Source organism: Larus michahellis, chromosome 5, assembly GCF_964199755.1.
Source record: "Larus michahellis chromosome 5, bLarMic1.1, whole genome shotgun sequence".
Classification (NCBI taxonomy): domain Eukaryota; kingdom Metazoa; phylum Chordata; class Aves; order Charadriiformes; family Laridae; genus Larus; species Larus michahellis.
Genome location: NC_133900.1, coordinates 2,112,941 through 2,129,948, shown reverse-complemented (window position 1 = coordinate 2,129,948; position 17,008 = coordinate 2,112,941). Strand labels below are relative to the sequence as shown.

Sequence of the window (17,008 nt, the reverse complement as noted above, 5' to 3'; positions counted from 1 at the left end):
TAGGAATGAGTGCAATTTAGGAGTCGCAGAAATCTTCATATACAGAGAAGCATTCTAAATACATACTATGGCCTTGACTTTCACCACTTGTTTTCCCAGTAAGACTTTCAGTACTTTTTTTCAGCATGCCACGAGAATCTCCCATCGGTAAGGTGAAATCTTTTAACCGATTACTCTGATTTGCAAGAAAGCATCAAAGCAAGAGGAACATTTTGGTTGGGATGAGTAGCTTGACAGTATTTTAGCCGTGCGTCAAGAAGACACCTTTGGTTGTGGGGACCTAATTTATTTGCCTCATCATGAACTAAAGGCTTTGTGTTCTATGCAAAGTTAACACAATGTAGGCAGCACAAAGAAAAAAAGCTTACTGTCAAAAGGCAAGTCAAAACCACTAATGAAATCCTTTTTCTGAGAGAGATCCCACCATAATTCATTTCCCTTTCCTTCTTTTTTTTTTTTTTAAATAATGGAAGGATACTACTCACATACAGGATATTATGCAGTCATGAATTTATCACTTCCCTTGAAGAGTGTGTTTTTTGTGGAAGTTAATGTCATAATGAAACACCTTATTTTTCTTCTTGTTGCTTAAAATAAATGTAATTTCAGAATCCTCCTTGCACATTCTAAAGAGATAGAATCAACCTTTTCATGCAGTGCCATTTATTTTCCTGAAAAGACAGTACACCCCATGTGGTACTCCTTTTTTAAAATCTCATTCTGTGCCATTTTAAAGACGTAAAAGAATCAGTTTTTCTGCTAGTGTGAAATGATGCAACATTGAAGCCACTAGTGATAGACTTATAAATAAGAGCTGAATGTTTAACCCCAGTTCATTACGTGAAGTTTCCAAGGATACTGCATATCAAAACATGTATGTCAAGATAGAACTAGATAGAGGGGTAAAGACATTTACGTTGGGAGTTTCCCCTCCAACAAGGGTCACTGGCCTGCAGATTGGACCCTTCCAAGGAGTCAGGTTTCTGCACTCTTCTTGCTCTTCGGGGAAGCAGCAGGAGTACGATCGCTTGAGATTGCTGAAGAGCTCAGCTTGAAGAATCTGTAATTCCAACAGGCAGAAGATTAGCAGAAGTTGTCCCATTAGCCCCCATTCTCAGCCAAGGTACTGTTGGGCAAGCTTTGGCTGGTAGTAGTGCTAGTCTGCCTCTTTTATACCTCCCGGGAGCTTTCAAGCACCTTCACTTTTTTTGTGGACAGAGCAAGGGAAGTTTTTCTCGTAAGAAGTGGCAGATGGTGTTTGCACAAGCCTCAATCTGGCTTCTTCTGGCACTTGTGAAAAGCCCGAGTGTAAAAATCTCAAGTTTGTGCCTATTGTAGCTGTAGAGCAAGAAAAGACGCACATAATGGCAGCACACTGTTTGAAGATAACAGCTTAGAACCGACAGGGACTCTACTGATCAACCTTCCGGTACGCTGTTCTACGGCTTAAATGCCTTGTCTGCTCCTTTAAACTGTGACTGAACTCCCGACTTGTTTAGGGCTTTATTTAACAGACTGCAGCTGGAATAGACATTTCAACACTTGGCTTACTGCATATTTCTGTCCATAACAAGACTCTTACATTGTGGGCATCAGGGCAGTGGAAAATGTTTTTGCTGATTAAAAAGGGAGAACAATAAGGCCTTTCTGATACGAAACGCATCAACGGACGTCAGTCTTACCTGCATCAGTGTCATTTGCTGGGCTAAGGGATTCAGCAGCAATGGTGAACGCTAGAGGCTTGAATATTGACTACAGCTTTCTGAAAAGCACAGACCCTAACTGGAGTTTCATTTGGCTGTCAAGGCATTTGAAACTCTCCTTTTCGCTTGTCTAGTAAGCACACTACATGTATTTGTTGGAAGCTGTGGGAGAGCGATACCCTGCCAGGGTCCCTGTTTTACCACAGAGGGTGAACGGAAGTATCCATAGATAGTTGTGGTTGGGTTTTCTTTTTTCTCCTCCCCGCTCCCCCCTTTTTAAGTGCATGTGTGGTGGCTATATCAACATGATTTTTTGGTAAGCTGTAGTTGTAGCTCGGTTTTCTTTGAGGGGGTTTTGACTGATTGTGACAATTCATTCTCATTGCATTGTGCAATTGATAAGCAGATCTAATTGAACATGAAATAGTCAAGTTTTCCTTTTTAGTCACAATTATAAACCCATTTTGGTTTGCAAGTTAGCTAGAGAATACAGGCTCAAAGAGACACTGTCGTAAAAGGGAAACCTAATTTCAAAACAGCTGAAAATGAAATACCCACATCACAAACATGCAGAAGTATTGCTCCAAGTGTGGTGTCAAAGGTGCAGTTGTGAAACCCTCCATGAACACTGTTGAACACTTCTTGTTTAGAAAAAATACAGTGTTTACAGAAATGGCAGCGACCCAGCAATGAAAACTGAAGCACATCTACAACACAAAACGGTTCAGTAGGAACGGTCCAAGGACCTGCTCAAAGCCTCTGCTACAGTTGTCTCTGCTGGACTCACCTGTGAAATTTTTTGCCTTCTACGTTGTTACACTCCTAGCAAATTCCAGGGGAGATGAGCGATTACTCTTCATTTGCTGATGGAAAAAGAAGTGATGAGCTGTATCATAGATTATCTGTTAGTGCCTGCCTCTGCAGTTGTTTGAGGTCTAAGCAGTTATTTTCTTTGGACAGATACACAAAAGATCTTTAATCATGGCCAGCGATTAACATTCAAGACACTTGAGATCAGCATGTAGAGAAAACCCATCTCAGATGTTGAAAAGCTTGCTCTGTGTTTTGACCACCTGCTTAGTTCAGATAAAATCCCAGTGAAGTGATGAAGGATTTAAGCACCACTCTGTGTTCTTTTGTGTTTCTGTTGAGTATTATCAACTAAAGATTCAAAACTCTGTGCAGACTTCTGTGAAGAAGCAACTCTTTTGTGAACCTGGCATTGCTAATATCCAGTTTTACAAAGTAGTAACTCAACAGCATTGTCAGGCTAAATAAATCTAAGCAGAAGTCTAGATCTTAAAATAAAAGTGCTGAAGGCAAGTTATTATGCTATCAGAACAGTTTACTGATGTAGTTTGGCTGGTAATTACAGGGAGTATGGCCTCATGAGCAAGGCATCGCAGTGTGAACTCTAAGGGTCTGGGAGTGCACAATTTATATCACCATGTGACAGTTTAGTACTGTATAAGAAAATGAAACCCATTCTTCTTTCCCTCCCTATATATGCATTTTTTTTGTGTGTGTGTGTATCCATTTCATAAAGAACTGTTGGGAATTTATCATTTACCTTGTTAGATCCAAGTCACTCTGTCGTAACCAAAATAGCACCTTCCTACCTGTCTCTGGGGGAGTGTTGAGTCTAGAGGCAAGACAGTATCTTTCCGAAGGCTGAAGTTTGTCGTGTTCCCATAACACTCTGCTGTACATCCGTATGATGTTTTGCTTCTGATTTTTCCTGTAATTTTTTCATATTTTTCCCGCTCTCGCAGCACATTTCTGTGCACGTGCTTTGCACAGTTCAGCAAATCTGAATCGCTTTTATGTGCCATATTCTGAAAAACAAAAGCAGTGACAGATCCCTGCTTCCCCTTTCGCTTTAGCAAACACAAGTCCTGCTGATTTGTGAGTGAAAGTTGTCTGGTTGTCTCTGCAGGCAGAATTGGGCAAGGCTTGTGCCTTTAAAAGTTATATTAATGGAACTCACTTTAGTAATATTATTAGAGTGTGACAGTTCTAAGTAGACTTGAACACATTTTTATACTAAAGTGAGTTGGCAGCACTTAGTACAGGAAGTTAAAATATATTTTGTACTTAAGAAACCCCACAAAAAGTTATCAGATAAGACTACAGGAACTGATACATGCAGAACTTAAGAGGAAGTAGTCAGTTTAAAAAACGTTCAGTCTGGAATTTTTTTATCTTTAATTATTGCAAAATTTCCTAAGACATCTACTTGAGGATTAGAAATAAAATTGTTCAGCTTTCTTTTTGTGTATTCATTTTACAGATGCTCAGTTTTGAATTGTTCATTTTATATGGGAAAACCACCCTTAAACAAAAAAAATAGATTAAGAAATGTAAGCTGAGCAATTGCATCGCCTCGAGCACCTTAAACTGAAACTAAATTGTCTGCAAGTTGGCTGAGCCGCTCAGAGAAAATCCCTAACCCTTAGCAGAGTTGTGAGTTAGTCGAAGAAAAGTTGTGATTTCATAGATAATATTGCAGCAAAGTAAGAGACTGGTTAAGCGTTGAACGTCAGTGTGGGTCTGGAGAGACAGGACGGGTAGAGCAAGCTGCTCACTGCCTGCGGACAGCCCCCCGCAGCTGTACCTGGGCTACTGCCTTCAGCCCTGCAGGTCTCACGGCAGGAGCCGTACTAACAAACACGGGAAGAAGCTTAGCCAACAGTATCACTGCGAGGGGAAAGGGACAGCGCGACAGGAAGGCGTGATTCTTGGAAGCATAGAGCAATACGTACATCAGTAGTTCTTTTCTCAGGCGGGGCTTCTTTTGTGTTAATGCCTGCACTGAAACGAGCAGCACCGCTTGCTGCGTGGTACCTTACCCCACACGATGAGATCTCTCAGTATCTACTCAAGTATCCACCTTGGTGACAGGGTAACCTGGGGGAGAGGAGACAGCGCTTGGAGGATGTGAACTGCAAGGCTGAAGTGGAGTTGCTAAGAACCGTCAAATGAGCGTACCCAGGAACAGTAAAATTGAACAAAGGATTAAATGCATCCAGGGTCCTTCAAAAAAAAAAATTCATAAAATACTGCGTGGCAGACTGTAGGTAAAGCGGTATAAGCAGGTAGCGCTATAAAAATCTTACTGCCTAATTGTAAAAATTCTTTCCAGTAAAGCTCTCGTGGATGACAGAAGGATGTCTGCTCCAGCTGTAAAGAACAGTCAGCAAAATCCCTCTGGCATTCAGATTCATTTGAGCACCAGTGAAGGATATCTATTGAATATCCATGGGGTTTCCATGTCAGTTAGATGCTTCCTGTATCAATTGCTGTGTATGACAATGCCTTCCTACCTTTACGTTAAATGAATTGATAACAGCCAGATCAGCGGGGCCCAAAGGGCGTAAAATGTACGTAGCAGTGGCACACTCAACAGCTCTCGATACCGGACAAGTCACTTCTCATCTTGTGTGTGGTGACAGTCATTGTCACTACACCTGCACCCCAAAACCTCAGCAGAGAGGGGGGCCACGGGGGCCGTTGACAAGACCTGGTGAAAAGCCGACTGGTACGGCTTCCAGCCTAGCAAGAGAGGCACAGGGAGACAGGTAAGCCACCCACGTTGGACAGCGAGTTGGTGCCAGACGGGGGAAAAGAACCAAGTGGAGCAAGCGGTAGTCAGTTAGGGTGAGGTAGGCAAGAGCTGTTTCCTGGGAAGAACAACTTTAAGGCTCAGTTTGTAAAACTTACTGCAATGGCTTTACAAAAGCATGCTCCAGCCTCTCTCCGTGAATCTCTGACGCCTTCTGCACTAGAGATGCTATCAGCAGCACTTCCTTGGTCTGACCTGGCTTTGCACTGGGGTGATAGTGAGTTATTAAACTCATACGAGTCAATCAGCATCTCCCACCGTTACCTGCTGTAAGGCAACCAGAAATACTTATGGAGAGTGGGAAATGTAACAAGTGCAACAGCTAGTGCTCCAAGGTGAGACGTTCTGGTAAAAGCGCAATATCTCTAACGCGAATGTTTACGGAGCCTCTTCTGGCTAAACCGCTCTTGTCTCAGCGGCCAAGTTGCAGCTCGGTTATGGAGTAATAATCAGGGACTAGGTTATTTTGAAGTAGTCTGTCCTTCTGCCCTGAGCCAGGTCGGCTCGCCAGAGCTGAAATTCCTCCCTAGTCTACCTTGCTTTGAGTACGCTCAGTCCACTCCCCTCTTTTTCCCTAAATGATGTCCCTCAGCTGCAGATGAGGGGAGGAGGGTCAGCCAACTGACTGCATGCTGTTAAGATTTTTCAAGAGCAAAATCAGCTTAAACAGTTCATTATCAATTACACATCAACTTAATTGGATCATTTCCTGTAGGAAGAAAATATGCTCAGTTTATGCCCTGGGAATCCAGGAAGCAAACTATTAAACATTTAAGGAGGTGGGGGGAGGAGACATGCAACAAGTTATCATTAAAAGAATTATTTGGATTAAATCAGTCATCTTCTTTAATCCCCTTGGATGGTCTAATATTCGAGCTGCACTGGGTGCAAGGTTTAGAACTAACGCTGTGCTATGTTTTCCGTGTGATTGAGACTTGAGTAGATAGTTTTGGGAATTACTGTATGTAGTTGTTAAAAGGAATCAATGGCCTGGAATAGAACGCTTTCTGCTCTACCCTTCACTGCTGTGCAGCCCTTAATTTGACATTCTCTGACATATTACAAACCCTATAATGTTCTCCTGGAGAACAGAGAGCTTGATAAGGCAGCAGCATAACTGACACGGTTCCAGTTTGGGTGAGCACGCATGTGCCCTGTGATTTGGATGTGATTTGTCAGCTATCCCTGCATGGCTATCAGTTCCGTTACATAAGGGATGCTGTAAAACTTGCTTCAAACGAAGCAAGTCTAAATGAAATCTCGTGTTTCCTTAGTGATAAGTTTCTTCTTCGAGCCAGATTTTCCTTACTAATTTAAAAAAAAAAAAAAAAGCCCAAACAACTTTTTTCCTGTTTTGGAAAGTAACAGTTTGTCTTGATTCTTATTTACATTACTTGATAAGTAATGGGTTTAGGGTTGTTTTTAGTAATTTGGGGGTAGAGGTTCTGACGCTGTTAAGATACGCATCTCTTACGACCCTCAGTTTTGTCATCCACATTTGGTTTACTCAGTGACTGCAAATGAGGTACTGCTTAGACGTTGTATAATTAGAATATTCTCACTAACCTGACACTGCACCAGGCTTCTCTCTGATGGTTATTTTATGCAAGACCATATGTCTCAGGGATTTTATTTTTTTTTCATTTAGATAGGGGACAGGATAGCAACCTTCCCTCCCCCCTCCTTACCCTCGCTCTTTGTCTGAGGCATTGCTGAGCGGTGTCAGGAAGCAGCTGCAATTGGCAGCGAGCTGTAGTTAAGAGCACAGATGTTTGGCAGCAGATAGAGGTAGATCTCATTAGGTATTAACTGCTGTAGTTCCTTTGCCGGGACTTTGTTGGAGAGAAGCATCAAAATTGTGCTTCCTATGAAAGCATGTGTTTCATTCCAAGTTATCTTGAAGCGATTGTCTTTCATCTGGTGTGAGGTGGTCCTGTTGCCTCATTGCTTTCTGCACAGATGGGGGAAAAAATGGGACGTGATAAGGCTTGCTTTAACCCAGCAGAGGCATATTACCTGGGAGTGACCCATAGACATAGTAAGGAATTCCATTTGGCATGTGGATCCCATGTTTTGGGGTTAGTTTTTTTTTTTCCCCCCGTACTCTTTTTTTCCTTGAGGTCAGATAATGACAAGGACCTTGTGGCACTCTCTGAAAGAATGGAAACAAGCAATTAACTTCAGGGAGTTTAAACACTAGTTGCCATATGGAGAAGGTGGCCTGTCTAAAGCCTAACGGGTGCTGTGAAGGTGCTTCTGACTTAAAGGTCTTGACTATGATTAAGGTTACTCAAGTGTAATCACAGAAATCAAGGGCTCTACTTATTTTCTCTTGTAACCTGCTCGAGGTCTTCATCTTTAAAGCCTAACTCTAATATAAGGGGGCCCAACTCCTATTCAGGTAAAAAAAAGCAACGACTCACGAGTGAGAGAAACCTGTAATGATACCAGCGTACGTACAGCCTAAGTTTTTCACCACCCTGATTTCACACACGTATTCGCTTTTATACACGTATTCGCTTTTACATGCTGTAAGGATCAATGAATTCAATATGACAAGTCCAGATCTATGGACAGGCAGCATTTCATTCTCCAGAACAAAAATAGCAAATGAATCCATTATGCCAATCAAACACCTCCTGCTTTACTTCCATTTCCTTTTTACTGTCTCAGCAATAGTAAAAAAAAAGGTTTTAAGTTACAGGAAGAAAAAAGGAATAAAGCTTCCAGTAGTACTTCTAAATGACTCATAGAAAAATAAAAACACATGGAAACATGGGTTAAGCACAGTTCTAATTCAGCCAATGAGCACAAATGAAGCAACGTAACTTTAGGAACTAAACTAAGTGTCTGCGTGAACTCAATTTTGATAGGTTGTGCTTGACTCACGCTAGCCAGCCAGGCTGGGAGCCCAACCCAGCTTGAAATGACTAAAGCAAACAATAGTACAACACTGTTTTCGTTACACGTTTTCCTGAAGAGTCACAGCTCCAAGCTGGGCTGAAGCTCAAGAAGATACTGACTTACCAGGGAAGGGACTGACTCCAGAGCGTTGTTGCCCAGGCTCAAGACGGCTTCAAGCAACTCCAACCCAGAACTTCTAGAGCCCATTTACACACACTGCAACACTTGTGATGGCACACAGCTCTGTTCCTGGCTACCAGTGAAACAGCGGCTCCCCCAGCCCCGGGTGTACAGGTGTGGGGCGTTCCCTCATCAGCAATTAGTGGAAGCCAAAAGGTAGAGGCAGTCCCCAGTCAGGAAAAGGCCGACAGAACTGGGGTGTTACAGCAGACCGTCAGAAGAGACTTTGCCTGTGTGCACAGATCCAACTGAGACTAGTAACGCTAAAAGTAGTTTTAAATGCGCTTACGTTATCAGGGCCTTCTCGGACACTGTTTTGTGAGTTAGCTGTAGTGCGCGCCAGCTTCCCTTCCTGCCCCACTTGGTTCAGTACAGTTTATCGAATTAAGTATGTGTGTTTTGCAGTAACAGTTAGAAGGTTGTAGGTGGCTAACTTCAGCGTGTTCACCGCTGTGTGGATCGAGGGCGGAACTAAAGGAGATGCAGGTCTTTGTGATGCAGGTTTCATGTTTGACTGAGAAAGGCGCTTGGCACAGCACATGAAGAAAAACACATCCTCTCTGCTTGTCATGCTATGAACATGGCTTCTGCAGTTTTAATGATGTTTGCAGTTTACCGTAGTTCCTAAATCTGCTTTCCTCATGGCTGTTTATATTTCGCTCGCTAGGTGTTGTGTTTAGAGCATCCCTAGAGAAAACGATGAACCCCATATTTGGAAGGGAAAGAGGAAAGAAAAGGGGGTGGAAATCTGCACAGGAAAGCCGCTGTCTTGAGTTTGCTGTTAGACTAGCATTTAAGGGTTTTTTTTTAGTGCTGTTCTGCCATCTTTCCAAGTTGTGCAGCACACATTTTGCACTGAGCGTACACATGACTGCCTGGCTGCGTATCAATAGGCAGAGCTCCAGGCGCAAGCTCGGAGCGCAATGAGCAGGAGATAATACTGCTGTAAATATATTTTTGCACGCGGAGCGTGGAGGCGATTATATCGCACTGTCAGCATGTTTTGCTACACATGAGTATAGCAAATAAGATCATTTTTTAAAGGTGAAGGATTTTTTCCTCTTTAAAACTTGGTGCTGGACATAGCAAGTTAGATGCATTTCTTTTATTGCAGTATGTAACGCTTTTGTTCACGGAACCATATTGTCTTCCCCTGGAAAGAGTCAAGCCAGCCTGATTTAGGATCGGCATCCAGTGAGCAACGATGTAGACACAGAGTTGCATGTTTGAAACTGAACCCTAGCGAGTCAAGGCCACCAGCAACTCTGGAAATCCTTAGTTGAAAATTAGTAGTGTGCCAAGTCTGATCAGAGTGCGTCAAAGAGCTCTCTTCCTCCAGCACTTCACAGTTACGCTAAGCTTTTTACCAAGAAGCAAACACCTTACACATCCATACATCATCTTCCAGTGTTAGAACAGTAGACTTGAAAATCGTGGTGGTTCACTAAAGAATCCAGCTGTGCTGATGACCTGTCCCAAATCCTGAACTCAGGGTACAGTTCCGGGGAGGAACAGATGCCGTGCGAGTTATGATTCATGGTGCTGACTGCTGCCAAAAACTTTTGAACTGCATACTGGGACTAAGCAAAATCAAATGGTGCCGTGAAATAAATTGACACTTAGCGTATTTTGTTAATTGTCGATGTACAGTTGGGTTGCTCGTGGCTCGTTACTACCGCATTGTTCTCACAATTTCTTGGAACATGAAATTCATTAAAGTGCTGGAAGGGAAAGTTGTTGTTTTAGCCTGTGTGTAACACTGTGCCGCATGGTACAGCTCTGCTCCGCAGTATGTTCTGAGCGGATGGTAGTCAAAATACTTAAAAAGCTGCAGGAGCCGTACTGCTGTGCTGTTTAAGCTCCGAGAACCTTTAAGAGGCAGCAGCAAGGGTGAAAAGGGAGTAGAAGCAGAGCCAGGCCCGGTCTGTTAGGTACTGAAAGAGGCAGAAGGCACGTTTTCCATGGGAAGAAATGTTTGCATAAAGCACGGGCAAGATGCAGGACATGGCAAAATTTATAAACAGAGGTGGAGTTTGCAAAGACTGCAAAGACTATAAGCACTAGTGACCCTCATCTTGTTATTTGGCTGCCTTTTTGCAATTTATTGAAGGGACATCTGCCTTTTCTATGCTAATGTAATTGTTTGCGTAGGTGTATTGTTTCTGCAGCTGAAATCTAACTAAATATCAATCTGTTTTTCAATTCAGACACCTACAGGTCAGAAACAGACAATGTTTCTGTAAAACATCTCTAATTGAATTCAATGTTTCATTAATGACAAAAATGCTAAACCACTTTTTTAGGAAGAGGGCTGTGAAGTTTGTCTCGCGAGCCTTCGGGAACCTTCTAGTGGGAAACACGTAGAAATCCATGCCGCTGATAAAGACCGATATGGATTTTAAGTACTAGTTAACAATCCGGTTGTTCAGAAACAAATTGTGGTAGGTGAAAAGTGGTCCCAAACTGAAAAGTTGATAAAGCGGGTGGTCTTTCTGCAACTGCTTTAAGAAAAAATAACATGCGTACTTGTTTGTGCCTGAAGAAGGTTAAACTTACATGGAACACAAAACTGTGGCTTGTAAGCCTCTGCGGAAGCTTGAGAGTGGAGATAGGTGACAGTCGGACAGTGTAGGACTTCACGAGAAGAGCTGAACGACAGTTAGCTGGTTCAAGGGCTAAACAGTTGGGTGCCGACTGCTGCACGCTTCGCTGCTGTTAGCGAGCTGAGGGAAAGCTGGCAGCAAGAGTTGAGGACGTAGAGACTCCTCTAAAGGACAGAGCCTCCCAGAGCTGCACGCGTGCCAGATTCTGCAGGACTGTTGTGGAAAAAGAAAAGCTTGTTTGGCCAAATGGAATCCCAACGTATGCCAGTGAGTTCACATCAAGGGTGAATTTGCTTTTGAGTGCCCATGGGATCTCTCAGATGCCTTTGTTCTGATAACTTCTGCTCTCGGAAGTATTCTGAGATGATTAGCTTGCATTACTGAGAAGTGCTATGGAAACTGTACACTTAATAGCTTTAAGATGTGATTTCACCAAGAGCCTCAGAAGCTCTTCTGCCTTCGGCCAACCCTCAGAAGCTCTGCCATGCATTTTTTTCAGTGCTGAGCATAAACTGCGTTTATGCTGCTTGTTGTCAAGGTAGCTGTTGTAATAATTGTTTGTAGAAAACATCATAACAACATTTTTTTTAATCTTAGATACTCGGCTGCTGCAATATGGCAGGGATGTAACAAATTCTGTATACGGAGGAGCTACAGAATAGGGTTTCCTCAGCAGTCCGTTGTGGCGGTGGTGTTGAACAAGAGGATGTTTGGGCCCTGAATGTCACGTCTCATTTTCTTAGAGTACAACAGAGTGACTAGCTGGAAGAACAGAACTCTACTGCCTTCTCTTTTTGCAGCAGCCACACGTGCTTCCTAACGAGTGTTAAAGCAGCAAGCCCCCACCTGCGATTTTGTGGTGATCCTCTCCACTGTGATTAGCCTCTGGGTGTTGCCAGCTGTACCGAGTTCCCCGTAGCACAGACTGGCTCAGACTTGGAGGAACCACGCTGTAGTTTTTCCACAGCTCTCCATTTCCGAAGCCGTAAGACACAGGACACAGCTGACAGGTTTCCACTCTGTTTTGCGGGGAATGTTTCTTTCTGGGACAGCTAGCATTCGGGGAGGGGGCTGGAAGGAAAGCCTTCGCGAGCCCGGGAGAAGAGAGCCCTATATTTGGTGTGGCACTCTGGAAATGAAATGGATGACATCAACTCTCTGAATCTCTCCCTGCTTGCTGTTAAACTAAGGCAATTTATAGTCTTATTTGAATTTATGTCAGCAGAGTGTTTAACTATCCTATCCAAGGACGGCCTTATATAGTAATCATTTCAACTTTTCTTGTGGGCAGTAGGTTTCTAAATAATGACTTTGCAACACCAGATCATTCTCTGATTGTCCTCAACTGGCAAACAGGGAGCGTAGTACAGATTTTTATAGAGTTCGTTTCCATCTTGCTGACTTGGCAGCTCAGGTTTCCACAGCAAGGTAGTTTAAAGTTAGTTTTAAATTTTTAAGAGAGGGGCAGCGGAGGGGAGAAGGGAGGTGTAATCACATGCATGCTTTGCTTTGCTTTGTATGTTGCCATTGTTAAATGCAGTTCCCCCCTCTTAAATCTATAGGCAGTTAAGCATGTCCAAGTAGGTTCTTTTCCTGTTTTATATTGCGTTTAGAAATACTGTGTTAGAAAAATCACCATCAGATACAATGCGGTTACAGAATGACTACTTTCTAGGAAAAGGCAGATTATGTCTGTCATAGTCTTCTCCTCTGCCCACCCCCCGAATGCATAACACGTCCCTACTTCATCAGGCAGTGGGCAAATCGGGATGGAAAGGTTCTCCATATAGCACCATATAGGTGCTGCTTTAAAAAAAATATTAATGAATTCAGCTGGCTTTGATACTGCCAACTGCTAGATCTGTACTTCATACTAAAGCAAGTCTGTAGTCTCATTGACTTAAATTGCACTCTTCTTGTGACTCATTCTCTTCAGAGGAAAAAAAACCAAACAACCCCAAACAGAACATGTTTTCACAGTACAGGAATAAAACGCTTTGTTCTTTTTGCATTTTATTTTGCACAAAATACTCCCCCCCCCAAAAAAAAAAAAAAAGCTAAGTAACGCTTCCTCCCTCTACGCTGAAATAACAATCAAAAAGCTGAGTCCTTTTTTGGAATTGAAGTGAGAACCTCAGCTAATATAAACTGGTCAACTTGCACTGAACTTCAAACGACATTCTTTCCAAAGACCTCAACTGCTGTCTCTCATCCAAGCGTGTGCACCTGCAAGGTCTCTATTTATAAAATACTACAAATGTTTACAAATGGGTTTTGAAGCACTAAAAGGTAATTCGTGCACAACAGTTTGTGGGGAGACAGGTATTATGGAAAGTGTTGAATGAGGCAGGTTATTCTTTTTCTTGGCATGCCTTTTAGTATGTACAGTGACAAATACGTTATTGTTTCTGCTGGCTCTGGCTGTGTAGCAACAGAAATCACTCACAAGTAGAGCAGACAGAGTAAAAAAAAGACTTATTTAAAGAAGGGGAAAAGGAGCTACCATTAAGACAGAGTTGACATTTACTGACCATTAGGCCAGCTCAGGAGCAGGCAGTTTTGGCAAATGGAGGTAGAGAGGGAACAATAATAGGACTTTCTACTACGCACGTGATTACAAGGACCTGAATTGATTCCACCTAGTATTATGTATGAATGCCTGCTGAAAATGGTCTGCAGTAATTAACACCTGGGTGCTACTCGTGCCCCTGCTTAAGTGACCAAGCAGAACTAGATCACTTCATGTATTTGTAAACCGTAACATGGGTCTTGGCTGAAACAAAGGGGCGTATCTGAGACCTGACAAATTGGTCAAAGGTGTCTAGTTCCACCTTTCCCTTACGCTCTGTCCCTCGTATTTTTAAGTCACCTGTGGGAGTATGGTTTTGTCCCAGCCTTTTGGAAGAATATTCTCTGACAGGTTGGGGAATCAAAGCAGGCTGACTGGTACAGCAGTGAAAAAAACCCATCCGACAGAAGGCAGCGCAGTCAAGAACGCCGTACATTCTTGCTCTGCTTTACATAGGGCAGGATGCCAGCACTTGGAATAACGTGCACTTGGCTTGACCCACAGATTGTTGGAAGACTGCTTTTGACTGGATTAGATTTTGGATCAGGCTCCTTGTGACTAATTTTTGGCTTAAACATTAGGATTGGAGTTCATGGAAAATCAGGTTAGGGATCTGGACAGAAATTTAGGGACCAAAATCAGACATCATTACATTTTAAAGACTGACCCGGATTTAACAAACTAATCCAAGTCTTATGAACTCTTAGCAAACTTGACTGTGCAGGCAAGCAGAAGTTTTACATGGTGAAGGCAACGTCCTACAAAGCCAGGCTTGTGCAAATCAAACCTGTAACTGTGCGTGTCTATCTTCTAGAGACAAGCATTTGTTTTAAAATAATACTTCTCACTGAAATAGCACACCGAAACCTATTCATGCCTAGTTTCCTCCTTTGCAATAGGTTTTGAAGCAATCATGCACTGAGATTTTATATTTGGAGCCATCCAGTGTCTGTGTGGGAGGTAAGTTTTTATAAGTTTAAGGTAATATTCAATTATTATAGGACCGTGAATTCCCTGTTTGACCCAAAGGAAAACCCCACAGGTCTCTAGAATAAAACATCTCTAAAAAAAAATCCTCAAGGAGTTTTAAGAAAGAGCGGGTCCTTCTCTGTTGACTCATTTTTCTCAATTAACAAATGACAATTAACAAAATGACATTTGTGTCATTTATTAAGTCAAAGAGTTGCACAAAACTTAGGCCTTGTCTTCTTTCTGGGTTTCACAATCCACACAGTTTGAGACCTGTCAAAATAAGGTAGCTGCAAAATCTTGTTTTGATGTTTTTTGTAAAAAGATGGATTGTCTCAATGAAATCGGTGGCCTTGGTAAACAAACCCTTTTCAGTCCTCCTCCGCACAGTTCACAAGTAGCGTGGCCCTTACGCAACTTCCAGAGAAACAGTACTAAGGAGACAGTTTTTCTTCGTCTGGCCCTTCAAGTGGGCCTGATCGAGGTTTGGGGAGTCTTCTTGTTATGAGATCCAGATTCCTCATTCATCAGAGTATTCGCTGAGAAACTGTTCCTTACAGTGCAGCTGAGCCCCAGATCCTGTTGATAGTCAGAGTCAACTTCCCTTTTAATAGGGCTGCCTCAGTGATAAAGATTTGGGAAGAAATCTTTATTTTTCCTCTAGTGACCTAACTGAAAAACCCTCTAACAGGGGTCAATTAAAAAGGAGACATGAGTAAGTTTGAAGCATTACTATGTTGCACTTCATTTATTGCAGGCTATATTGAAATTCTCCTTGTCTAACTTAGCGCAATGCACTAAAGATCAATCATTTTGGGTTTTCGCTTTTCTCTCCAGAGGAGTTTCAAGTTGTTCTTAGAGGAAGTGGCTTAACCCTTGGTGGGAAAACCGACAGTGTTACTTGTACCTATCACGTGAACGGAACTACAATTCGTAAGTACTGAATTTTGAGATGATCTACTTTTATATTTCCTCCTAAGTGATTTCTTTCACTTCTTGTTACCTCATTTAATTAAAATCAAAAACTATCAAAGAGGAGGAAAACAGGAAAGCTCTGAGCTTTAGTTAGAGGATGCAGGTTATTTCACCTCTTGCTCGGTGGTTTGAATTTGCTACCAATTGCCATTAGCTGTAAAGTGTGACTGGTGTTTGGCAGCCCAGCTGGCTGTGCGAACCAACACCGTGATTACTGCCTGGCTCCTGATGTTCACCTGAGCAGATGTTACCCAGGGAGAAAAACATGACCACAGAGCCTAGCGACCAAGTGCCCTTTCTTGTAAGAAGGCCCGGGCCAAGGCATAGGCTCTCGTCATGATTCCAGAAGGCACTGTTTTCCAAGGTGCACTTACCTTGTTATCTGGGAGCATCTCTGCCCCTTCTGCCCAGTGTCCCAGATGTGTAGGCACTGTGCTGTTTGTTTCAGGGGCTCGGCAGGGTGTGGGTGCCCCACCGTCACATGGAATCAGCCCTCTTCCTCGAGCTCCTGCAGCAGCATACGATAAGGCCAGGTCAGAACAGCTGGTACTATTTTGTCGCTGTATTTTGACATAGTTCATCAGCTCAGTGTCCCAAGCAGCACTTCTGCTGTCCAACCAGTTCCCTAGCTGGACTGTAATTTCCTGACCTGTGGAAAGGAATTCTGCTTCAGACAGTGACAATGGCATCTTTTACAGTCATTTTTTCTGTAGCATTATCTGGTTTGGGGTTTTTTTGGGGAGAGAGGGGGTACAGATAGGTGTTGTGGTTTGGTTTTTTTTAGTAGTACTCACCATCGGCCGGATGTTACAATCCTTACTTATTCCTCTGTCAAACTATAGGTATCACTGGGGAAATTTTTCTGAGTGGAACGCTGCATAAGTTAGAAAAGCTCTAAAAGTAATTGAGAGGTAGTGCAGACTGTTATCTTCTTACTGTTTGGTTAAGTATGCTTACAGAGAATTTAATTTTCTGCAAAATATTCAGGACTTGGTCTTCTCCTGCTCAGGGCATTAACTTGCAGCAGGGCAGATGAAAAGTCATGCCAGAATTTGGATTAGTCTCCTTGTGCTGCTCTGTTCCCTGAACTGGCGCAAGGTAGATGATGGTGGAAAAAATGTCATTAATGGAAACTTCTGCCATTTTTTTATATCCAGAAACTGAAGGGGACTGCTAGCATAACTACGTCCAACTTCTTGCTCTAAGCAAGCTGGACTGGAAAGTGACCAAAATGGACCTGTAGAAAAAAAAAAACAACTCATTTTTTCCCTACCTACTGTCTGATTTTTGTATTAGGCTGTCTTAAATTCTACCCAATTGAACATATGTTTCCAGTACATTTTCTTCTTTATTCTGGATAACATATATACTAGAATGGGCTTGCCAATCTCTCCTGCCTGTTAAATATCTAAAATAATTTGGGAGAATAGCAGAATAGCATGATAGTTCTGGATAACGGCAACCTGTTTCAATAAATTCTGCT

The 17,008-nt window shown here is 42.6% G+C and overlaps 1 protein-coding gene and 1 long non-coding RNA gene across 2 annotated transcripts in view; one reads left to right on the top strand and one right to left on the bottom strand.

Moving 5' to 3' along the window:
- The window catches only part of ANTXR2 (ANTXR cell adhesion molecule 2), a 102,030-nt gene that overhangs the window by 13,751 nt on the left and 71,271 nt on the right, over nucleotides 1-17,008 (top strand). Inside the window, exons 8-9 of the mRNA XM_074588511.1 lie at nucleotides 14,481-14,541; nucleotides 15,388-15,483. Of these exons, the coding sequence (XP_074444612.1) occupies nucleotides 14,481-14,541; nucleotides 15,388-15,483 (157 nt within the window). The remainder of the gene's footprint in view (nucleotides 1-14,480; nucleotides 14,542-15,387; nucleotides 15,484-17,008) is intronic.
- On the bottom strand, nucleotides 18-7,604 carry LOC141743820 (uncharacterized). Its single transcript, XR_012587209.1, has 4 exons — nucleotides 4,466-7,604; nucleotides 3,323-3,538; nucleotides 2,491-2,566; nucleotides 18-1,060 (listed from the first exon to the last, which is right to left on the bottom strand). It is a non-coding gene; the product is annotated as an uncharacterized LOC141743820 (long non-coding RNA).